Raw genomic sequence first — 26,300 nt, 5'->3', positions numbered from 1 at the left:
AAAGAGATGGAAAGAAGCCAAATTTCCATCACTTTCCGCAGTGTACCTATGACTGTGCCTTCAGAACACTGTAAAGAAGTTACCTCTACAATTACCTCTAGTGAAGAAAACAAACACGCTCCTGAATATAAAGGTTTTTCAGGTATGATTGGAATACCCTTCTTCCTCACGTTAAGATCTAGATACAGTTTCTTTTTCACTTAGCAAGACAAATGATATATTAAGACTTCTGGAAAGTATCTATTACATACCTAATGTGGATAATTAACATATGCTTTGAATGCATTTGTCAAGGAGGTGCTAAGACATCAAATTATGCATTGCCAGTCTCACCTGTTCATGGATTTACCAATGGGGATGGGTTCTGACTGAAATCATGTAGTATGTTTGGCTTAAGCAAAGTCCCCAGGCTTCTAAGTAACATTCCTTGGTGTCATGGACAAAGAAACGTACAACTGGTCTTTCTCCTATCAAATAATTGTTAACAAACATCATGGGCCCTTCCTGGCAATAAATTTTATCTTTCTACAAATGCTGGTGACATTCTTCAAGCACAGGTACAGAAAGGAGAACTGCATTTCAAGGATACCAATAGACATTTAGGTTGAACAAGAAAGAGGTCTTCTTAACCATGCTGTTGTTATTGATACATGGGTGAGAGGTTAAAGAATCTTCTTTTGAAATCTTTAAGAGGAGGAAACAAAATCTTTACTTATTTGGAGTCATTTTAATGCTAACCGTAAATGAAACACAAGATACAGATAAAAACCACTGAAGTTTCCTTTTTTTAAAAAGTATTTTTTAAAAGATTTTATTTATTTATTTATTCATGAGAGACTGAGAGAGAGAGAGAGATGAAGGGAGAGAGGGAGAGAGAGAGAGGCAGAGACACAGGCAGAGGGAGAAGCAGGCTCTATGCAGGGAGCCTGATGTGGGACTCAATCCCGAGGCTCCAGGATCACGCCCTGGGCTGCAGGCAGCGCTATACCGCTGAGCCACCTGGGCAGCCCTGAAATTTCCTTTCTATTCTTAAAATGAAATATTATTGTATGATTCATATATATGAAGTTCAAGAAGTGGCAATATTAATCGCATGGTGACAGAAATCAGAACAATGGTTGCCTCTTGGGACAGGGCCGGGGGCATGAGGGAACTTTTCTAGGTGATGGAGAAGTTCTATATCTTGATGTGAGTATTGTTTTCACTGGTGTATACAATTGTCAAAACTCACCAAATAGTACACTTAAGATCTGTGAAGTTTGATTGTAAGTCATATATATATATTTTATATATATAAATACAAAATATGCCAGAGTCTTGGGAAGAGTTAACTTTAAAAATGTCACCACCATTCTTTAGGAACTGGCTAAGAAAGAGAAGGGAGCTGTCAGGACGTCAACAGCATATATAGTCTTACTAAATCAAAAACCAAGGAAAGTGAATTGTCCTGGCTTCTCACCAGTATCCACGCTGATTAGCTAGCAGTGCTAATTCAACAGAGCGCCCCTCCCTTGGCTGGTGCAATTCTGTGCCTGATGGAAGGCCATTTGGGGGTGGGGTGGGGAGAAAGCCAGGTTCTAAGAGACGTCTGACTGTCTTCAAGTAGAACTGCAGCTTACACTGGGCTATGCATGGCCCAGCATGTTGCTCTGCGGGTCCTATGATGATCATGGCATCATGCCTGCTGGTGTTAGAAGAGGGTACTTGGGAGAAAAACAGGTAAGTGTTGTTGTTTTTTTTCCCTCTTCAGTTAAGTAATGCTAAGGCTGTAATCCTATCTAACAAAAGCCATACGAGGCCAAGGCCGTGGCTGGGCTGGTTGCTCACCTGGGCTGGCCTAGCTCCTCTCACGTAGTCTGCAGTGGAGGAGATGGTGAAGGCCAGATAAGTGGCTCACTGCAATACACTGGGGTGATGAATCAAGCAAACACAAGGCTTTTAAAGGATTCTTCGCCCTGTGCTGACTTGTCACCAGTCTTTCCTTCTACGTGGTGGTAGGGCTGGAGAATGGCACCTGGGATATCCTTGTACCAATTCTGGTTTGCCTGCATACATTCAAAATTACCTTCAAGAGATAACAGACTGTGCATTCTTCTCAAGATTCACACTGGAGTCTGCTTGACACACGGCAGACACTAACAGATGCCTCAAGGAACTGGGTGAGCGAAGTGTTTTTCAGTTTGACAAAGCACTTTCTCATCAAACCTCAACAGTTTCTGCTCCTCCTCACCAAACAAAAAGTCTTTTCTATAATTTTAATTCAGTGGTCCTAAGATGAAATACTCTTGGAAGGACTGATTCAGGAACACCTTGGCTTTCCTTCCCTGGTGCCGTATGTTAGGATTTTCCCATGCCAAGGGGTTTGGAAAGGTAGAGACACAAATGTTCACTGACAAAAGACATTTTGTCACAACCACACCATCCTTGTTGTCATTCTCTTTATGGATTTCAATGGCTCCTATAACCTCTAAGGATTAGAGTCCATTTCAGTTCTCTGTAATCTATTATTCAGATTCTCTCTTTAGGTATTTCATCATTCCCCAAAGCAACTTTCCTACATCCACTCTTTACATCTCCAAAAGGCTTTCCCGGCCTTTCAGTGGAAGAACTGAAGAGTTGCTGTTATTTCTGCATGTGCATGAACCTCTTTGTGGTACTTCCACCTGACATGGCTCATCTTTGTGAGTGGCCTAGTTTCAACTAAGGGTGGGGACTTCACACCTATGTCAGCACTAATCATCAGGGTATTGCCTTCCGCGGGGCTGCTATGATCGCTTTGGATTTTGATTAAAATATAGGCAGGTCAATGACATAATATAGTATTATTTCTATTTCCTCTGCTAAGAATGAGTTGTTGATTTTCAGTATGGTGTATCAAATATACTTTTTTTTTTTTTTTTAAGTAGACCACACTGGGTATGAAGCCCACTTAAGATTCTCTCTCCCTTCCCTTCCACTTCTCCCCAACCTCTTGAAAAAAAAAAAAAAAAAAAAAAGAGTTGGACTATTAACCAACTGAGCCACCCAGAAGCCCCTCAAATATATTCCGAGAACATACTTTCAACTAACTACAGGATATAAAAAGGGCATCATGTTACATAATCTCCGATAGAAATGCATATGTAGTTTCAATTCATTTAGTCAAAACGAAATTCCTTCCTGCCTTCCTGAAAAAATAGTACTGATAAGGAAATCACCAAGTTTCTGTCATGTTTGAGGGGCTTTCAGGAACCGGGAATATCAGGAAAGCTGGGCCCAGGTTATCTGCTACAGAGAAAAAGTTGGATGCCAGGCCTGAGATGTAGAAGAGTCAAGAGTTTAACCTTATTTCAAAGTCAAATATAAGTGACTTATGGATTATGTGATGTTTACATGCTTCACATTTATGTCCCTTTCTGTATATAAGTACAGATCATAAAAACAATAGTTTCATTCTTCACTTTTCTTCCAAAAATTTCAAAGTACTTTGTACAATTGAATGACATATTCACAAGAGAGAAAAGCAGACAGGCAGATGCTAGAACTGTGTCAGGGATCAGCAGAAGGCATAGAGAAGTGCAGGACACTTGCTTAAGATCATGGGTATTGTTATGGCATCTGAGACAATGTACCATCAACTAACACCTGCCACATTTCTTGAAGCAACGTCTATCTTCAAACCCTTCCTCTTTGCAAATCTGCATAGGACCTGCTCTTTTCTATTAAAATTGTATGCACATGAGAGAGGTTGAAGCAAAAGGGACATGCCTCACTGGCTTGCCACTTACCAGTGCTTCTTTTACTTCTTCAGAGACATCAGTTTCATCTTCCTGAAAGGAAGGAGGGAGAAAAACAAGAGGACCATGGTCACAGCCGTCCTTGAAAGCAACAAGGTCAGCTCCCATCAATTATGCATCCTGGCATTTCAAACGTGGGCAGTGAGAACTGACTGCCAAGTGATGCTCTGTTACTGATGCTTTTAACAGCCACCATAAGCAGACAGCTCTGGAACATCGCCTGTCATCAAAAATGTCAAATAAACATGGCAGGAAAGGAGTATCTTTAGAAAGGACAGGCTTTATTTCAACTCTATCAATAGTTATCAGTCTATTTGGTCCTATAAAAATGAGATACTTTTATCTTAAAAATAGTTTTTTTAATTTATTTTTTAAAGATTTATTTATTTTATGATAGACATAGAGAGAGAGAGAGAGAGAGGCAGAGACACAGGCAGAGGGAGAAGCAGGCTCCATGCCGGGAGCCCGATGCGGGACTCGATCCTGGGACTCCAGGATCACGTCCTGGGCCAAAGGCAGGCGCTAAACCGCTGAGCCACCCAGGGATCCCCTTAAAAATAGTTTCTAATAGATGACTATTACTGTTTCATTTCTGTCTCACTGAAAGGTTCATCTAATTTTCAAATAAAGTCACTGGTAGCCAAGGACCTCCTGATTCTTGGTCACTTGACTTTTAAAATGCCAAAATTGAGGGCATTGAGGGCAATGAGGGCACCTTGGTGGCTCAGTCAGTTAAGCATCTGCCTTTAGCTCAGGTCATGATCCCAGGGTCCTGGGATTGAGTCCTGCTTCAGGCTCTCTGCTCAATGGAGAGTCTGCTTCTCCCTCTGCCCTAACCCCCTGCTTGTATACTCTCTCTCTCTCCTCTCTCTCGCAAATAAATAAATAAATAAATAAATAAATAAATAAATAAAATCTTTTTAAAAATTAAAAAAAAAATGCCAATAACAAAGTTGAGGGAGATAGGTAAAGAAGAAGAGGGTGATTTAAAGTACTGAATGTGTGCTTGCAGTTAGTAAGCACTGGTATAGCTGTCTTTATTTTAAAGTCATAGTTTATCTGTTCTATATATATATTTTTTCCTTCAAAAGAGTAAAACTGAGTCAGATGAACTTGTGTTACTAACAGATTTTACATTCCCTGAAATTCTTGTAATGCTCCTAAAATATTTTGTTAGAATTTTTGATTACATGTGATAATACTGTTGACTAACCAACCGCATGACTTTCTGAGAATATTAGGGAGAATTGCTGATATTTGACAAGCTTATTCACTTGTTGTATTTGTTTATATGGTTGTTGTAGATTTCTGGCCTTTTCATTCATTCTTCACCACTTATCTCCTGAGTGCCTACTACATGCCTGGCACTGTTCTAGGCATGAGGCATCCAGCCAAGAATATACCAAAGGAGCCCCACCCTAGGTGAGTCCTTCTTCTTTTCTTTCCTTGGTAGTAGTTCTTGATAATCTGCAAGATTCATGGGACCACATGGAGCCCTTTCTCTTTTTTTGAACTCAACAAAAAGGACAGCATCCACAGGAACAAAAAGGATGGCATTAATGAGTAATGTGACATGTACTAGCACAGACCAATTCACTTACATCTTTTGTCCAGAAATTGATGCCTGTGCCTCGTCGTCGCTCCTTGGGCCGCCTCCTCTCACGGATGGACAGTCTATTAGAGGACTGATCATCCACATCTGCTTCTTCACTCTCTGGTCAGAGATAAAACAAAGTGTGATCTCAGGGACTGGGGGGGCATGTCCACTAAGGGGGGAGGCCGTATATTCTGAAGCTCTACACACCATTTTTGTCCATTTCCTTTGCAACTGCAGTGTTTGGGGTGGTCTCTGTGCTCTCAGAGTCAGGGACTGAAGATCTGCTTGTCCGTAGCAGATGGGAACTGGTGTAGAGAGAGGGTCTTGAGGCAGAAGGAGACACCGGTGTTGTGGATTTGTCTGGCTGAGCTGTATACCTCAGGCGACGATAGACAGGCTGGAAATAATCCACAGAATAAGATGGTAGAGGTCAAGTCCAACCAACGGATAAGGATAGCAGGCTTATTAAATATGGGCTTTATTTTTTTTAATATACCAAGAGGCTTCTTAATAGTAGATGCACAATAGATAGCTACTGAGGTGAACTAAAGTTAGTTAATTAGCCAGAAAGGAAATAACTTCTGGATTCCTATTCTGATAACACCATCACGCTGATAGTAGTAGCCCAGGAAACACAAACCTTGTTAATAAAAATCCCTTTGATTCTGGAATGAAAATAAGAAGGATGATGGCCTTTTTAAGAGGTAACAATGAAAGGGAAGGTTTATATAGAAAAATAAAAAGCCTGGGAATATGAAGAAATAATACAGAATTATCTGAAAACAGAGACCAAATATGAACATTCTACCAATTTCTGAAAACTCTACCAACCTGCCATAACCAGGCTTACTGAAACTTTAAAAACATTGCCATTTTCCACCTTGAATTTTCTCCCCAAGGAGAAAGAGTATGACAATAAGCCTTAACTTGGTTTATTGAAGATGCAGATAGAGAAATTCTTACTACATGTAGAGATTGTATACTTTTTGTTTATAAAGACAAGCAATAAAATATAGTAAACTCTAGAATCATAAAGAACTTGGTTCCAATTCTAGCTTCAGCATTTACTAGCTGTGTGGCCTTGAATAAGTTACTTAACTTCTCTGAGCCTCAGCTTTCTCTTATGTAAAATAGGGGTAATATCTTCCTCAGAGAGGTTTTTGAGGATTATACAAGATAATGTACATCAGGTGCTTAGGACAGTAGCGAGTAATAAGTAATCAATAAACAGTAGCTGACAGAACAAATAAACAAAGGAACCTCAGTTTATGTAGCCTAGCCATTCAGAACTGGAGCAAGGAGATTCCTTTCACCTCTGACTATGGTGATGGGAAAATTTATCATCCCAGTTGACACACTTCTGAGAGCGAAGATGAATGGTTACCAATAATTACACTAAGATAACAGGTGTAATTTGAACCATCTTAGGTAAACTAGGAGTTACGTTTACCCTAAATATTACCGTATACCTTTAACTACCAACTCCACTTATGGGAACGGAGGTTAAAAATAGTGACATCTTGTGGCAGAGGATTAAGGGGTGCTGCTTTGTAAACTCTTAGGTTTGTAGGGATTTAGAGAACAATATAATCATGGTGGAGAGAGTGCTCTGGGAGCCCGACTGCCTATGTGCAAGTTCCTGCTTAACCACTTGTCATCTGTGTGAAATGCCGGGCAAGTTACTTAACCTCTCTGTGACCTGATTTCTTCACATTTACAATATGAATAATAATACTGACCCCAGAGGGGAGTTTTGAGGATTAAATGGATTAATGCATATGAAATAGTTGAAATAAGGCCTGGTATAAAATAGACACTCAATAAATCCTCACATTTCTATTTGTGTTTTTATTATACTATAACCTCTCTCTTTAAAATGGAAAGATATCTTTAAATTTTTTTTTAATTTTATTTATTTATTTATTTATGATAGTCACACAGAGAGAGAGGGAGAGGCAGAGACACAGGCAGAGGGAGAAGCAGGCTCCATGCACCGGAAGCCCGACGTGGGATTCGATCCCGGTCTCCAGGATCGTGCCCTGGGCCAAAGGCAGGCGCTAAACCGCTGCGCCACCTAGGGATCCCGAAAGATATCTTTAGTTAAAGAATACATTTAGTTAATGGAGCTTGTGGTTAAAATTTCACAATATGTACATACATCAAATCATCATGTACATAGTCTAAAATTAATAAAAGTTAGATGTCAATTCCATGTTACATGTCAACACCTCAACGGGATAAGACATAAGCATCAAATAACTCCAAGCACAAAACAATGACTGAAGGACAGATATCCTCTGAGTTCTTTCAGTCACACAGGCTTGCCAACTACAGACAGAGGTTAACAGAGCTCTCTCTGCGCTGGCTGTCCACTGCTACGTAGTGCTGTGCCTCAATTATCCATGAGGAGGCATTCCCCACGGCCACGACCCTGTTTTTAGCATAGTATGTGCCAGCAGAAGTGACTCACCTCTTCGTCCAGACTCCCGCTCCAGGGTTGACGGCCTTCACCAGCTTCCTTTGCTGGGACTGCTGGGGGCTCATGCTTCTCCGAGCTGCCCTCAAGCCCTTCGGTGCCTGTGGGCTTCTGGCCAGGCTGCTCCTGAGCTTGCCGTTCTGCTCTCGACCGGCTGAAAGTCCTTTCTGCTTCTTGAAGGTCCGTTAGCGTCACACCCTGGGAAAATGACAAAAGGTCAAGGAAGTTTCACCCTAACTGTTGAATAACCCTTGATAAATGGGCAGGGAGACTGCCTTCAACGTCTAATAGTATCAAATTCCAAATGAAGCTCCCAAAATGTATGAGGCCATTTCAAGAAAGATATGCTTAAAATAAACACCTCAGTGTGCAGAGTCCCAGCCTGAGTCCAGGTACATTTCAAATGTAATGCTTCAGCTTTTCCAATTTGAGTTCCAGAAAATAGGGCATCCCTGATGACTGCCTGTTGTAGACTTATTTCTCTCATACCCTTAGTTCTCAGTACCTTTATATGAAAGCTCCATACTCCCCAAGAGCAAATGGTTACCAAGAGAGATTCTCTGAATAGTGGATAATAAGAAAAACTTGATTTTACTTAGAAAAAGAAAAACCAGGCTCAAAAAGGTGAAAATTCAGAGGCAGGCTAGAACAGCAACAACAAAAACCAACCAACCAACCAACCAACCAACCAACAAGAATGACACCACTAAACTAGCTTTACTCTAAGATGATTTCTTTTTTTTTTTTTTTTAAAGATTTTATTTATTTATTCATGACAGACACAGAGAGAGAGAGAGGTAGAGACACAGGCAGAGGGAGAAGCAGGCTCCATGCAGGGAGCCTGACATGGGACTCGATCCCGGATCCCAGGATCACGACCTGAGCCAGAGGCAGGCACCCAACCACTGAGCCACCCGGGCATCCCTCTAAGATGATTTCCTAAGTAACTCCAGTAAAGTCACACAGAGACATTCCAACAATTGATATTTCCCTCAGGCTCTTAGGAGCAGCAGTATGGAAGAAAAGCAAGTGGGAGCCGTCTGCAGAAGAGAGGGGAAAGAGTTAGGGCTGGAGTGAGCGGACTCTAACTCGAGCATTTATGTGCTCAAGCCCTCAGGAGAAGAAAGTTCTGAAGCTGGAGGTAGTTAAGCACATAAGATTACTTGTTTTAACTATTCATAAATTTATTCACTCATTCTCTTAATAAATTATTAAGTGTCTTTAAGCATTGGAACTACAAAGACAAATAAATAATTGCTGCACTCAAGAACCTTTTAACCTAATGGAAAAGACATAAGAAAACAGATGAGTATAATGGAATGTTAAGTAATTAAGACAGAAACGTGATCCAGCAAATTCCACTTCTGAGTATTTACCCAAAAGAACTAAAAGCAGAGAATCAAAGAGATCGTTCGAACACCCATGCTCACAGCAATATTATTCACAATAGACAAAAGGTGTCCATCAGCAGGTGAATCAATCAGCAAACTATGGTCTAACCATACAATGGAATACATGGAGAAGGGAATATTACGCAGCCCTAAAAGGAATGACATTCTGACACATGCCACATGGACAAACCTTGAAGACATTATGTTAAGTGAAATAAGCCAGTCACCAAAGGACAAACACTGTATGATTCCACCTGTGTCAAGTACTTGGATTAGTCAAATTCATAGAAATAAGAAGCAAAATGGTGGTTGCCAGAAGCTGTGGGGAGGGGGAATTATTGCTGAATATGTAGAGTTTCACTTTGGGAAGATCAAAAATGTACTGGAGATGGATGGTGGTAATAGTTGCAAAATAATGTGAATGTACTTAATGTCACTGAACTGTACACTTAAAAAATGGTTAGAATGGCAAACTGCATGTTATGTATATTTTACCACAATAAATCAAACCAAACTAAAAAAATTATAGTCCATCCTGGTCCCACATTCTAAGAGGGGAAAACAGAGAAATAATCAAGTAAAAACAAAGTAAGAGCTATCATAGTTAACACAAAAGAAGGGCACTTAACTTATTTTGGGAAAGTAAGGGAAGAAAAGGGTACATTTGTGGCTATTTATAAAGTCCCTTTCTGGGGCACCTGGGTGGCTCAGGTGGTTAAGCGTCTACCCTTGGCTCAGGTCATGATCCCAGGGTCCTGGGATGGAGCCCCACGTCGGGCTCCCTGCTCAGTGGACTCTGCTCTCCCTCTCCCTCTGCCCCTCCCCCTGCTTGTGCTCCCTCCCTCTCTCTCAAATAAATACATAGTTAAAAAAAATAATAAAGTCCCTTTCTTCAGTCCTCAGCTCTCCTGCTTAACCTCTGTAGCATTTAAAACTGTTACCTTCAGCTTTTACCTGGAAACTGATTTTTCATGTACTCCTATGCTATTTCCTGGTTTACCTTTCATCTCTCTGGCTGCTCCTTTTAATTGTGCTTCATCAGCTTATCATCCTCTGCCTTTATTTTTTTTTAAATATTTTCTTGGGGATCCCTGGGTGGCGAAGCGGTTTGGCTCCTGCCTTTGGCCCAGGGCGCGATCCTGGAGTGCCGGGATCGAATCCCACATCGGGCTCCCGGTGCATGGAGCCTGCTTCTCCCTCTGCCTATGTCTCTGCCTCTCTCTCTCTCTCTGTGACTATCATAAATAAATTTAAAAAATTTTTTTTAAATTAAAAAAAAATATTTTCTTTATTTATTCATGAGAGACACAGAGAGAGAGAGAGGCAGAGATAGGCTGAGGGAGAAGCAGGCTCCATGCAGGAAGCCCGACGTGGGACTTGATCCCGGGACTCGGGGACCAGGCCCAGGCTGAAGGCAGGCGCTAAACCGCTGAGCCACCCAGGGATCCCCGATCCTCCACCTCCTTAATGCCAAGTCACAGCTTTCTCTCCCGTCTCCTTGCCATTGCATCCCGACTGAGTTCGTGGTCTTGTCCTCCTAGCTTGGACTACTGTGACAGCCTCCTAACAGGTCTTCTTGTTTCCTGCCTTGACAAACATACTTTTGCCGACCACTCCCATCAATTCTCTGCATGGTGATTTTTGCAAAATATAACACAGATCGGGGCATCTGTTAAGTGTCCAACTTTTATTTATTATTTATTATTATTTTTTTTTTTAGAGGGAGAGAGAGTGACTGAGCCATCCAGGTGCCCCATAGCCTCCGACTCTTGATCTCAGCTCAGGTCTTGATCTCAAAGTCATGAATTTAAGTCCCGTACTGGGCTCCACACTGGGCATGGAGAGTGTATATGTATATATAACATATAATAAATGTTATATAAAAAATACGTGTTATATAAAAAATATTTTTATAAACGCAGGTTATATCAGACTCTTCTGCACTTCAATGGCTCCCTTAGGGATTTTTTTTTTATTTTAAAGATTTTATCCATTTATTCATGAGAGACACAGAGAAAGGGGCAGAGACACAGGCAGAGGGAGAAGCAAGCTCCATGCAGGGAGCCGGATGTGGGACTCGATCCCAGGACCCCAGGGTTACGCCCTGGGCCGAAGGCAGATGCTCAGACACTGAGCTACCCAGGGATCCTGAACCTGAATTGAAATAAAATTTTAAAAAGTAAAAGGATAAGGCAGATCTATAAAAAAATAAAAAATAATAAAAAATTAAAAAACAAAGCAGAAACAGACCTATAAATACAGAAAATAAACTTGTGGTTAAAAAAAAACAAAAACAAAAACAAAAACAAAAAACAAACAAAAAAAAAACTTGTGGTTACCAGAGGTGAGATTGTAACTAATATAACATTATATGGCAACTATACTTCAATAAAACAATAAATAAATTTTATAAACTTATAATTAAATTACATTAAAAGTAAAGGTAACAAATTCTAAAAAAAAAAAAGAAAATCTTTATTGAAGGAGCAGCTGAGTGGCTCAGCTGGTTCAGTGTCCAACTCTTGCTTTTGGCTCAGGTCATGACCTCAGGGTCCTGAGATCAAGCTCTGGGCTCAGCAGGGAGTCTGCTTAACATTCTTTCTCTTCCTCTCCCTCTGCTCCTTCCTCCACCCTGTGCATGTACACACACTCTCTCTAATAAACAAATAAATCTTTAAAATAGATAACTTTATTGAAACCTAACTCCCATATTATAAAAACTACCCTTCTAAAGTATAGGCATACTCAGAGATACTGAGGGTCTGGTTCCAGACCACCATGATAAAGTGCGTATCACAATATAGTGATCGCAAATATAAGTTTTTTGGTTTCCTGGTACACATAAAAGTTATGCTTACACTATGCGGTGGTCTATTACGTGTGCAATAGCATTATGTCCAAACAACAATGTACACACTTTAATTAAAAAATACTTTACTGCTAAAAAATGCTAGCCATCATCTGAGATCTCAGGGAGTCATTGTCTTTTTGCTGGTGGAGGATCCTGCCTTTATGTTAATGGCTGCTGACTGATAAGGGTGGCTGTGGCAATTTCTTACAATGCAACCACAATGAAGAAAATGTGCCACATTGCTTGATTCTTGCTTTCATGAACAATTTCTTGATAGCGTATACGATGCTGTTTGACAGCATTTTACACCCACAGAACTGCTTTCAAAACTGGAGTCAATCCTCTCAAACCCTGCCACTTCTTTATCAACTAAGTTTACATAATATTCTAAATTCTTTGTCATCATTTCAACAATCTTCACAGCATCTTCACCAGGAGCAGGTTCCATCTCAAGAAACAACTTTTTCTGCTTGTCCGTAAGAAGCAACTTCTCACCTGTTTATGTTTGACCGTGACACTGTAGCCATTCAGTCCCATCTTCAGGCTCCACTGCTAATTCTAGTCCCCCTGCTATTTCCACCACAACTGCAGTGACATCCCCCACTGAACTCTGAACTTTCAATTTGTTAAAAAAAAAAAAAAAAAAAAAAAAAAAAGCAGTATCTGTGAAGGGCAATGAGGTATGCCTGTATAGTTCCGTGGTTTTAGCATATTCAGAGCTGTGCAACCATCATCACCATCTCATTCCAGAATATTTCATCACCTCAAAAAGAAACTCCACATCCATCAGCAGTCACTCCCATTCCTCCCTCTCCCCGCCCCTGCAGCCACTAATCTATTTTCTTTTCTTTTTCTTTTTTTAGAGAGAGTGAGAGTGAGGGGGGGAGGGGCAGAAGGAGACGGAGAGAGAAAATCTTAGGTAGGCTCCATGTCTAGCACAGAGCCTGCTGAATGACCCTGAGCTCATTACCTGCGCTGAAATCAAGAGTTGGACGCTTATCTGACTGAACTACCCAGATACCTCTCTAATCTATTTTCTATTTCTTTGGCTTTGCCTATTGTGGATATTTTCAGATAAATGGAATCATCTCTGATTTCTTTCACTTAACATGTTTTCCTAAGGTTCATGCACATTGCAGCATTAGCATGTATCAGGGCACTTCTTTTTATTACCAAATAAAATTCTATTATATGGATACTTTGTTTATCCATTCCTTTGTTAATGGAAATTTGTTTTCTTTTTTCCCCAGTTATGCTAACTGCTTAATTTATTTGGTCTGCTCGACGGCTCAGCCTATGCCCACCACTGCTACATCTGCTGAGAATAGCTGAGGCACACTTAGCCACACAAGGCTAAACCTTGCTGCTGCTGAGAGCTCAGGATTCAACCCTACAGCAAGCTTGCAAACTCCACACATGCGTAGTGGATGTCTACATAGCAAGTCCACTCTGGCCAGAGTTCAAAGATAACACTGAATTTGGAATTTAGGCTATTGTGAATAATGCTGTTATAAACATCTATGTACAAGTTTTTGTGTGGACATGTATTTTCATTTCTCTCGACTATATACCTAAGAGGAGAACTGATGGGTCACATGGTAACTGTAATATATACAACAATTTAAGGAACTGCCAAACTCTTCTCCTTTAGGGATTCTCAAGAATGTAGCTTTGTAAACACAAAAGGAATGAGTAATCTTGCAAAGGAAAGGAGATAAACCTGTTCTGAGCCTGGAGACATAAAAGTGAGTGTGGGTAGATGTAGCTATAAATTTATCTGATACTCTGTAGTGTAAGACTTAACACAAGTGAAAACTTTTACAACAGCGGCTGGAATAAGGCGCTCATCTTAAGATTTTTTAATTGTACTTCCAACAGAAAGGTAGACAAAATGACATAAAAAAGAAGGTCACACTCACTTGAGTAGACCTTCGAGTCTGCCGAGCTTGTCTGGAGCGTGCTTTCCGTAAAGACTCTGCTTCCTCATCCCGTACAGGAGTCAGATACGACCTGTAGAGAAAAAAAAGTAACAGCACAAGTAAGACCCTTGCTGCACGTACTTGAGGCATGACAAGGTACTTCCACATACTGAAGTGATTTCTACATCTAAAAATGAACTTGCACACAATCAAAATGATAGAAATGCTATCAGTGAAAACTGCATAATCCAAGACATTACTTATACATGTATTACTCTTCATGCAGAATTATGTCATTTGTAAAATGAGAATTTCATTTCTTCTTTCCATATCCTTACAATTTTTCTTTTCTTGCTTTAATGCTCTGGCTAGAACCTCCAAGACATGTTGAAAAGGAGTGACAGCAGGAAGTTTCCATGCTTTGTTCTTGCCTTCAGAGAGAAAGCATTCAGCAATTTATCACTGTGATGTCTACTGCGCTGCTTCTCAAGTTCAATCTATTCCTTTCCATTCCAATTGGAATAGGCTAAGAGGTTTTTTTGTTAGTGGTTCTGGTTTTTAATCATTAGGGTGTGTCAAACTTATCACATGCTTTTCTTCCCCATATACTGAGATTTTTATCATTTTCCATCTTTTTTCTATTAATATGGTGAATCACACCGAGTAATTTTTGAATGACAATGTAAGAGTGGATTCTTAGGATAAGCTCAACTTGGCCATGACTGTATCATCATCTTTTTAAAAAAAATATTTATTTTATTTCATTTTTTAAAGGTAAGCTGTATACTCAACATGGGGTTTGAACTTACAACCCTGAGATCAAGAGTTGCATGCTCTACTGACTGAGCCAGCCAAGCACCTCTATATGTAGATTTATTTTATACAGATTCAGTATTATTTAGTTTACGATTTCTGCATCCATATTTATTAGAGAAATTAGCCTATTATTTCCCTTCTTATAATAACCTAACCAGGTCTGGGAATTAAGACTATAGAAGTTGAAAGCGTTTTCTCCTTGTCTACTTTAAGATTTTATTTGTTTATTTGACAGAGAGAGAGAGGCAGGGGGACTGGCAGGCAGAGGGAGGGAGAAGCAGGCTCCCCATCAAGCAGGGAATCCAATGCAGGGCTTGATCTCAGAACCCTGGGATCAGGACCCAAGCTAAAGGCGAATGCTTAACTGAGCCACCCAGGTGCCCCTCCTTGTTTATTTTCTATAAGAATTTGTGTAAGATTAAGGTTGTTTCCTCCTTAAACAGTGAAGTGCACCAATGAAGCCATCTGGATTTTATAGGAGGGTTTTAAATAAGGGGTTAATTTCTTTAATTGATTCAGGCCTATAGGATTTTGACGGATTCTTGTCTCACATTAGATCTTTCATCCATTTTGAGTTTATCTTTGTGTCTGGTGTAAGAGAATGGTCTAGTTTCATTCTTCTGCATGTGACTCTCCAATTTTCCCAGCACCATTTATTGAAGAGACTGTCCTTTTTCCAGTGGATAGGCTTTCCTGCTTTGTCGAATATTAGTTGACCATAGAGTTGAGGGCCCATTTCTGGGTTCTCTGTTCTGTTCCATTGATCTATGTTTTTGTCCCAGTACCACTCTGTCTTGATGATCACAGCTTTGTAGTACAACCTGAAATCCGGCATTGTGATGACCCCGGCTCTGGTTTTCTTTTTCAATATTCCCCTGGCTATTCGGGGTCTTTTCTGATTCCACACAAATCTTAAGATTAACTCCAGGGTATTTTGATGGGGATTGCATTGAATGTGTAAATTGCCCTGGGTAACACAGACATTTTCACAATATTAATATATTATTAATATATTATACATATTAATCCTTCCAATCCATGAGCATGGAATATTTTTCCATCTCTTTGTGTCTTTCTCAATTTCTTTCATAAGTGTTCTGTAGTTTTTAGGGTATAGATTCTTTACCTCTTTGGTTAGATTTATTCCTAGGTATCTTACGCTTTTGGGTGCAATTATAAATGGGATTGACTCCTTAATTTCTCTCTTCTGTCTCATTGTTAGTGTATAGAAATGCCACTGATTTCTGGGCACTGATTTTGTATCCCGCCACAGTGCCTAGTCAGATTTCCTGTTTTGGTATTATTTGTCAAAAAACTTAATATTTTTACATTTAGTGGCACAAAACTATTCATAATATTCTTATATATTTTAATTATCATTTTAGTATCTGTAGCAATGATTCTCAATTTTTTGGTCTCAGAGCCCTTTTACATTTTTAAAAATTACTGATGTCTTCCAAAGAGCTTTTGTTTATGTACATCTCTTAATATTTACCCTTAGCAGAAATTCATACTGAGAAATTAAAAAAAAATGCACTAATGCATTTAAAAATAATAGACCTATTACAAAAAGTTCCATGAATAACATCTCTTATGAAAAGTAACTATTATCTAAAACAAATTTAATAAGTGTTGTATTACATTTTTATAATTTTCTTTAATGTTAGCTTAATTGAAGAGAGCCAGAATTTCATACATGCTTCATTCAATATGTTGCAAAATGGTGTTTCAGTTAAAATATATAAAGAATATACAGTCTTATGTAAGTCTATAATTGGAAAAGCCAGGAGTATTATAATAGCCTTTTTAGATAATTATGGATATTCTTCTTGGATACTATACTAAATCATGAGTGGTAGTTTCTTAAATGTTAGTAGCAATGTGGAATCTGAAACCATATTAATTGACTGTTCATACTCTGTTACACTGAAATCTATTGGTCTATCTTGCACTTTGAATGGACCTTCTTAGCCATGCATAACTTTGGGTCATTGCACATTGGTCATGTGGAAAACACTGGTGCAGATCTTCTAAATGTTAACACATTTCATTATAGAATAATAATTTTATAAATCACATTCTGTAACATGGGGGGGGGTAAGCTCCTTGACATTGGCCGTGCAATGATTTTTTTTTTTTTTTTTGACATCAAAAGCAAAGGCAACTGAAGCAAAAATAAATAAGCGGGACTGTATCAAACTGAAAAGCTTCTGCACAGCAAAGCAAATCATCAACAAAATGAAAAGGTGACTTACAGAATGGAAGAAAATATTAGCAAATCATAGAACTGATAAGGGGTTAATATCCAAAATAGATAAAGAACTCATATAAAACATTAGGGAAAAAAATCTGATCTCACTTAAATGTGCAATCTTAAAAAACAAAAACTCATAGATATGGAGAACTGATTTGTGGTTAATGGAGGCAGGGAGAACAGGGTGGGCAAAGTAGGTGAAGGTGCTCAAAAGGTACACAATTTCGTTTACAAGATTAGTAAATCCTTGGTATATAATGTACAATATGGTGCCTACAATTAACAATGCTGTATTATATACTTACAAGTTGCTAGCCGAGTAACTTCAAAAGTTCTTATCATGAGAAAAAAATTATAATTAAGTGTGATGATGGATGTTATATTACTTGTTGTAATAATCGTTTTGTAATATATTCATTAAATCATTATGTTGTATACCTAAAACTAATATAATGATATGTCAATGGTATCTCAATTAAAAAATTATAGAAAAATAAAACAAAAAAATCACATTCTTTAATATCACCTTTGATCTTAGGACAGTCTTTAAATATTGGGAAGTAGTCAATTATACCACTCTTAGTAGCAGAAATAAGTTTTCCAAAATTTTAACTTCTTGAAATTTAAAACTTTATGAATGGCAACAAATACTTTGTGACAAGTTCACTTTGTTCATTTTCAAGAACATATCTGCCAAGAACCCAAGTCTAAATGATCATAGTCTGCCCAGTCATTCTTTCAAGTAAAAAATGGTATTCCAGGAAAAAAAGCAGCTAATTCTTCTTTTTTCTTCCTCTGCACTCCAATTCTACTTATGTTAGACTTTTATTGGTCATGCCCTATTTCTTTACTATGCTTTTTCTGTATTTGCCATCCTTTTCTCTCTCTGGATATTTTCATTCTCTTTCTTTTTTAAGTTTTATTTATACATGTAACTTCTACCTACACCCAATGTGGGGCTTGAACTCACAACCCCAAATTGAGAGTTGCACACTCTTCCAACTGAGCCAGCTGGGCATCTCATTTTAGATAATTTCTACTGTCTATCTGGTTAGTTTAATAATCTTCTCTTCAGTTGGTCTACTATAAACTCACCAGTTGAATTTTGAATGAGTTATTTAGATTTTTAAATTTAAATTTTTGGTTTTAGGATTCCCATTTGATTCTTTACAAAATAAATTGCAGTTCTCTGTTAAATTTTCCATCTTCCAATTTCTTGAGTAACCATAATTATTTTAAAGTCTATGTCTGATAACATCAATATCTGGCTCTGCTCTTACTGTTTGTTTTTTCCTCTTGGTTTTTTAGTAAATCAGTCTTATTTCTTGGTATGTCTGCTAATTTCTAAAAAAAAAAGAAAAAAAACCCACACTTTTTTTTACACTTGAATACACGTCTTTACTAGGGAAATTTTAAGTGCATATACATCTTCTCATCAATATGACTTCAAAGTAAAAATAACTGTTTCTTAAAAAGAGTTGTTACTTGTTTAAAAAAAAAAAAAGCACACTGCATGCAGGAAGCTGCCTTCTCTTGGATGATTCTCACATTATATGGGAGATGCAATTTAAACAATACAAAATACACTATTCATCACATTTAACACTGAACCCATCCCTGCTCAGACATTGAGAGTCCAGGAAGGTTGAGAATAACTGCCAAACATTTTTAATAAGACGATATTCTTTTCCTCTTGCAGTTAGGTTAAGGAAATAATTCTCAAACTTTCATCTACATCAGAATTTCTTAGGGAGCTTGTGAAATACAAATTGTTAGGCCCCACCCCCAGAAGTCCTGATTCAGTATGTCTGGAGTAGGTTTGCGTTTCTAATTAGGGCTCTGTGATGCTTCTGACCTGGAGACCATTCTTTGAGAACTACAGGGTCAAGGCAAATGATCCTCATCTACCTTGAGATGGAGCTGACTAGAAACTAGCCTTCAGTCTTTGCAAGGGCTGGTCTATTTCTGGGAAGCCTTTAGTTCTAGAATGTAGTCCTTCAGTGGTCTCAGATGAATGTATGGGGTCCCACTTCCTGAACTCCAGTTTTTGTTCCCTCAGCTCCATGAGACTATTGAAAATCCTGCCCAGTTTCTTAGTCTTGTAGCTATGGCTTTATTAATCAGCAAATGCCTCAAGTGGGAAAGCACAGCCAAATGTTGGGTTCACCTCTTTATGACTTCCTTCTCTCCAGGATCTTGATCCCTCAAGTCCTCATTTTCTTAATAACTCTCCAATACCTTCAAAGATACTTTCTAATATCTACCCAGTTTTCCTATTTATTCTCAGTGGGAGAGTTTGTCTAATAAAAGATAATACTAGGGATCCCTGGATGGCTCAGTGGTTTGGTGCCTGCCTTCGGCTCAGGGCGTGATCCTGGAGACCCGGGATCGAGTCCCACATCGGGCTCCCTGCATGGAGCCTGCTTCTCCCTCTGCCTGTCTCTCTGCCTCTCTCTCTCTCTCTCTCTCTGTGTGTGTGTGTATCTCTTGTGAATAAATAAATAGAATCTTAAAAAAAAAAGAAATGCAAGAATAGCAGGATTAAAAAAAAAAAAAAAAGATATACTATATCCTGAAGCAGAAGTCTCCAACCAAGCTATATTTTAACAGTCACACTTTTCCTCTCGATGTGTATTAGTAAATTGAAATTTTCTTTTTTTTTTGCTCTTTCTGTGAAACATCTGAACCATCCAAGAAATCTGAGCGCTACACAATTCCTTATTGCTATGAAAAAAAGATACGTCTGTGTTCACAAAACAGTACAGTAGAAAGTATAGCAGAAGCCGTGGGTTTACATCTATTTCGGCTTTCTGACATCCAGATAAAAGTAGGCTAACATCCCCAACTCAGTGGTAGAGAAAGGAATCCAATGCCAAAATACTTTGATTACCATATCTGTCTATGTGTTTCCTAGAGGGCAGGTAGCATTTTTTTTTTTTTTTGTATTTGCTAAGACCTTGAGGTTACATAATCAGTGGAATTCAAATAATTACAGAGAATTAGCATGACCTCACAAAAATAATTTGTTCTCTGCATGTTCAATTCATAGGGACCCTTTATATACTTAGATGGACTAGTTTTATCTTAAGAAGCTGTGCAAAAGGGGGATCCCTGGGTAGCTCAGCAGTTTAGCGCCTGCCTTTGGCCCAGGGCGCGATCCTGGAGTCCCGGGATCGAGTCCCACGTCAGGCTCCTGGCATGGAGCCTGCTTCTCCCTCTGCATGTGTCTCTGCCTCTCTCTCTGTGTGTGTCTATCATAAATAAATAAATAAATCTTAAAAAAAGAAGCTGTGCAAAATGCCCAGTAAATCACTAGTGAACCTGAAGAAAGTCACAATAAATAATAATAGAAGACCTAAAATACCTTCTGATAACAACAGTGTCGTGATAAAGTATCCTGACGGGAATCAAACTGCCTGGTTTGAACACTGGCTCAACTTCCTTGCTAAATGATCTTGGATGAAATATTTAAGTACTCTAAACCCAAGCTTCTCATATGATGAAGATATTAACAGCTGTAACAGATATTAGCAGGTACAGACAGGATTCTTGTAAAGCTCAAATAAAACACATAAAGCACCTAGAACACTAGCTGGCACATAGAAAGTACTCAGCGCGGCTTGATTGCTGCTGCAATGTGTCCCACTACATTATTTTCATCAACACATTCAAAGCTCACTAGTGGTAATTTGGAAAAGAAAGGCTGCGAGAGTACTGTAACACCCAACCCATCTAAACTAATAAAAGAGTTCCCCTTAATTATTTTTACCAGAAATGGATAATTCATTTGGAAGAGGTCTTAATTCCCTTGAAAATATCCCCTAGAAAGGTTCAAAGGGCTACCTAAAAAAATGTAAAACTACTGTAAGGGGAAGAATGAAAGAATCTCCATGATCTCCAAGGCAAGAACAAAGCTGTTTTCCCTGGAATTTTGAGAGAATAAAATTTTGTCTGGAATAAGAAACTGGTTTTTTAAATAGCTTTAAGGAGTCTTGTTTCTAAAATCTCTACTGATGAGAGAGGGTACTTACATGGTTAGTCTCAAACAGGGAAGGACCATGGTCATTAATTACAGAATATCTCACGGCCTTGTAAGACAGCTTGTCATTCCCTGGACTGTATCCTATGTATAAGGATATGGGAACAAAGGTATTCCAGAAAGGCCAAAAAGAAACTGCTTTGATATTAATCTCGAAGCATACAGAGATAGCTTTAGGGGAGGGAGACAGAGGATTAACAGACTCATAAACCCGTGGCTAAAGACTTTATGGCTTCAAGAAGTCATCTGATCTAATCCCAAGACTTCAGCTAGAGATGACAAATTCCTATCTTAAAGATGAGTTGATATAAGCCTAAGCTCACAATGCTGTTCAGCCACAGGCCTAAAGGGACCATTAACCATGGTCTCTGCTTCTAGTACAGCGTTTCTTACATTGCACCACTGAGATGCAAACTATTTCTTCACAACTCATACCATGGTATGCTAATTATGTAGATTTATGAAGCAAGATATTTCTTTCTCCAAATCTAGCAGTATCAGGAATTGGTGAATAAAGACATCTTGCATTAGACTTTTCCTATCTTCCCCTGATGGTTTCCCAAAAGTATGCCATAATCAACACTCTATCTGGGGAAAGAGTGATTTTTACATTTTCAGAGGTTGCCACCAACATGCTATAAAGCTGTCATGAACAAAATACAAGTGAGAGGTGATATGAAGGACCTAAGTCTCTTTCAGAGGATATGTTGACTCTACAGTTGCTAGGGCCCTAGCGGGTAGGTTTTAGTTCAAGTTTTCCTTGCTATTTCCAGTTGGGTATGGGATGCTAACACTGTGGTACAGCAGAAAGAACAGGTACTGGGTTCTAGTTTCGGTTCTGCCATTAACTACTTGCTTCACCTGAAAGAGAATCACTTAATTTCTTGGTACCTTAGTTTCTTCACTTACAAAATAAAGGGTAAGTCTATAGTTTTAAGGTCCCATGTTGCTTTAAACTCTAGTGAATCCATAATTATATGCTGATTCTGGACAAACAGTCTCTAAGTCTTTTCACTAAAATGTCCATTATTCATTGGTTCTGGTCAAATACTAAATTTCCTATATTCTGTAGGTCACTTGTTGTAGTATGGTCCAACGAACTTCGTATGATAATGGAAAAGTTGTATACCTTCAGAGTCCAATATGGTAGGTAGCTGCTGGTCACAGCACACTTTAGGTGACTACCGAGCACCTAAAATGTGGTAGAGGAAATGAATTTTTAATCTTATTTAATTTTTAATTAACTTAAATCTAAATAGCCACTCACGGCGACTGGCTACCATATTGGAAAGCACAGCTCCAGAAGACTGGAGAATCCAATTAAGAGACATTATCACCGTGCTCTCTCCTTAAACCTGAAAACAGATTCAGCCCATATAACATAAGCCTAACAGAATGCAGGCTGTCAGCCAGTGAAGTTTAAAACCAATTGATCTTATTTAATTTCCAGAGATTAAGTTCCCATTTTTCTTCTGTGCTTCTCAGAGGCATTATTACATTGATTTTGCGTTTTTACATGTGGCGCTTTAAAGTCATACAACGTAGTGCTGGGGCTCCTACCTTTAAGATATTTATAGATACAGCAAATAGGAAGAAGCTCACAGATACGGCACACTTCAGAGATACTTTCTTCCTAATGGCAGCATTTACTCTCTGCTAACCCCAGATTCCTTACCCCGTACCCCCCTACATTCCCTCTGCCCCCTTTATAAAGAGAGCGCCAAGAAAACAGACTATTACCTCCTCGAGCAGGCCTGCATAGCAGAATGAAGGTCAAAAGATGTGTGGAGACGAATAGCAAGAAAGGTAAGTGGCTGCTGGGCAAGACTGCAGTCTCAGCACCCGGTCTCCCTTGGAAACTAGAAAAGGCTTGCACTTCCACTGCTATCCAGCAAGCCAGAGGCAAAGCTTGCAATTTGCTAAGAACCTGCTGCTAAGAAGGAGGAGGAGAAGAAAGGGGAGGAGAAAAGGCGAGGAAGGCAAAAATCTTGGGGCTTGGCAGAGCCAATGCTGCTAATAGTGCCCAAAATACCATTCCATTAGATGCATATTTTATAACACTGTACCAAACCAATCGATACTACTTCTCATTTCATAGACAGGGGAGGGGGAGGAATGCTCCTTCATGTGAAAGAAGACAGAGCAAGAGAGACACTGCATTCTTACTCTGGATATTATTTCATCTGCCCTTGGGCTATCCTAGTTGCTGTGTCTATCCAAGTGAGCTGTAAATACTGCTTAGTAGAGGCTCAGGCCTAGCCCACTGGCAAAGGCCAACAGGTAGAGGCAGACAAAAAAGAACACATGTGGGGAAGACAGACAAATGTGGGGACAAATTTCAGATCTGGCATAAATGGGTTAAAGCTAAACACAGGGAGACTAAGTACTGCTCAAGTCGATAAGCTACCTACAGATTAGGAAGACTTCCAGATATGATATGTGTCACATATCAGGATATGATCTGATTTCATAGTTTAAGGACAATTCTATTCAAGTGCTCATGTGACATATTTTCCTCTCTAATTCAACACTGAGATCAGAGCTAAAGCTTAAGCAAGGAATCAAAGCTCCACTATGCAGAATAATTATTTTTAAAAAAAGAGGGAGAAAAAAAAAAAGAGGGAGGATTTCCCTCAGCTAAACAAAGCATTTCTTGAATCCTCTAGGCCAGTGGTTCTCAACAGGGAACAATTTTGTCCCCCAGGGGGGCAGCAACAAAGAATTATCTGGACCCAAATATCAACAGCGCCAAGTCTGCAAACTTCCTGTAAAGGGTCAGATAGCATATATTCCAGGCTTCACAAGGCCGTGGAACAACTCCATGTAGTGCCAAAGCAGTGACAGACAATACAGCAACCAAGGGGCGAGGCTGTGTGCCTACTGCTTGCTGTGCTGCAGGCGCAGGGTTGAGCAGTTGCAACAGAGACCATGTGGCCCATAAACCCCCCAAAATGCTGACCCCTGCTCTAACCTCTGAAGTTATATAGCACCGAACTACAGCTTAGAGAATTCTGTCTGCTTTACAAACAATGTGAGTCTGGTGTTCCTGTGACCTACCTTTGATAAGTACTATATTGCCTCGAATTCTTGTGCCTCTGAACATTTGTTCCATTAAAAATACTCCAGTTTCAAGTGCCAAAGCCACCTTTACAAATGACAATGTTTTACTTATTTAGGTCACTCTACAGTTAGTTCATTGGTCAAAACAGGTGTTAGGGATGCCAAGAATGGCAGATTCAGCCACCAAAAGTGCAAGTGCTGCTTTATTTCATGCCCACAGGCTGTACCAACTGGACTTGGCCAACTGTCTAGAATGTTTATCACCAACTACAAAATAGACCAGGTCAAATTCAGCACCACCACTGAATTTTTTTAAAGAAGAATATTCAAGAAAGTCAACACACAAAATATTCATGGAAATAATCCAAATATAAAACAACAGGGGGGGAACCACTGAATAGACTAAGGAACTTTCATATGACAGAATCTATATAGACATTAGAAGACAAACTACTACAAATACGTAACTTGCAAAACATTAGTATCTTGAATATGTAAAGAACTTATACCAATTTTAAAAAGGTGCAAAAAATCCAAAAGTAATAACAAAGTGTATAATCAAGGAATTTACAAAACAGGAAACCCCAAAAGCCTATAAACATAAGAGATGATGTTCAGTTTCACTTAATGATCATGAAATGCCAATTAAAACAAGGAGAAACCACTTCCATCTTCCTTTGATTCTCAAAAGCAAAAATCACTGACATTATCAAGTACAACATTAGTTGTAAAGTAGAAGCTCTCATACGTTGCTAGTGAGAATGTAAACAGGAGAGCAATCTGGCATCTCAAGTAAAGAGGTACTCACTCTTTAGATCCAGAAATTCCACTTGAAAATTAATACCCTTGAGAAACTGTTACATGTTTAGATAAGGAAACATGAACAAGAATGTACACAGCAGCACAGCAGAATAATTAGCATTAACGAAAACAGAGAGAGAGAGAGAAAGAAAATGACCTAAATGACCATTAGTAGAAAAAACCAAAACCAAACTGTGGTGCATCTACACAATGGACCAAAATGAACAAAAGAATGCTATGAAAAAACAGGTTTCAGAATGATGTGTGCAGAATGATACAATTTATATAAGGAACAAAAACATGTAAAAGCAGTAATATGTGTGTACATAGAAACAGAATAGTAACTAATAAAAATGTGCAAATCACAAAAACACCAAATTCAGTATAGTGACTACCTCTAGCTAGGGAGGGAGTCGGGGATGAAAGCGAGACTTACGCAAGGGGTTTAACTGTATTTTTAATATTTTATTTAAAAAAATAGTGAAGCTAATATAGCCAGGACTTATTTGAGCCAGAAAATAGATATGTTGGGTATTTGTGTAGTATTTAATAATATTTTAGTAAGAAAAAAAACTACAGGGGCACCTGGGTGGCTCAGTGGTTGGGCATCTGCCTTTGGCTCGGGGTGTGATCCTGGAGACCTGGGATCGAGTCCTGCATCAGGCTCCCTGCATGGGGTCTGCTTCTCCCTCTGCCTGGGTCTCTGTCTCTGTTTCTCTGTGTCTCTTATGAATAAATAAATAAAATCTTAAAAAAAAAAAAAAGCTACAGTATAATCTCAAAATCAACACAACATATGAAGATATTAGCAGGGATATGGCTCATGGGAAGACTATGGATAAATAATTATTTCCTATTTAAAATATGTGCATTGTGGAAACTTATAAACTTTAAAGGCTTTAAAGATTTTATTTATTTATTTTAGAGAGAGAGCATGCATGTTCTCAAGTGGTGGCAGGGGCAAAGGGGGAGGGAGAGGGACAAGCAGACTCTGTGCTGAGAAGGGGGGGCCTCCATCTCACAGGGACCTGAGATCACAACCTGAGCTGATATCAAGTCAGATGCTTCACTGACTGTGCTACCTAGGCATCTCAAACTTTAAAAACTGATCATTAATATTCAAAGAATTGTTTTAAACAAAACGATGTATTTATATTTACACTTAGAAAAAAACCTTTATTATCATATTTGGCAGTGATATAGAACGCACAGGTACTTTTTAGGATATACTACCATAATATTTATATTATCAGGGGAAAAAAAAAAAAGCCCTTTGGTCAGCCTTAGGACAGAGAGGGTGCCAGCATTTAGGTTCAAGAA

The 26,300-nt window shown here is 39.0% G+C and overlaps 1 protein-coding gene and 1 long non-coding RNA gene across 17 annotated transcripts in view; one reads left to right on the top strand and one right to left on the bottom strand.

The window, feature by feature from the left end:
* The window catches only part of PPP1R12B (protein phosphatase 1 regulatory subunit 12B), a 204,823-nt gene that overhangs the window by 78,701 nt on the left and 99,822 nt on the right, over positions 1-26,300 (bottom strand). For all 16 annotated transcript variants that reach the window (XM_072831465.1, XM_072831467.1, XM_072831466.1 and 13 more), the window contains 5 exons: positions 14,011-14,101; positions 7,844-8,047; positions 5,581-5,770; positions 5,378-5,490; positions 3,768-3,809 (listed from right to left, as the gene is read on the bottom strand). In XM_072831465.1, the coding sequence (XP_072687566.1) occupies positions 3,768-3,809; positions 5,378-5,490; positions 5,581-5,770; positions 7,844-8,047; positions 14,011-14,101 (640 nt within the window). The remainder of the gene's footprint in view (positions 1-3,767; positions 3,810-5,377; positions 5,491-5,580; positions 5,771-7,843; positions 8,048-14,010; positions 14,102-26,300) is intronic.
* Positions 3,791-13,574, top strand: LOC140636018 (uncharacterized). Its single transcript, XR_012033389.1, has 3 exons — positions 3,791-3,872; positions 5,081-5,198; positions 13,342-13,574. It is a non-coding gene; the product is annotated as an uncharacterized lncRNA (long non-coding RNA).

Source organism: Canis lupus, chromosome 6 (genome assembly GCF_048164855.1).
Source record: "Canis lupus baileyi chromosome 6, mCanLup2.hap1, whole genome shotgun sequence".
NCBI classification, from domain to species: Eukaryota; Metazoa; Chordata; class Mammalia; order Carnivora; family Canidae; genus Canis; species Canis lupus.
Note: the sequence above shows the minus strand (reverse complement) of the source record. Positions and strands in the feature narration are given on the sequence as shown.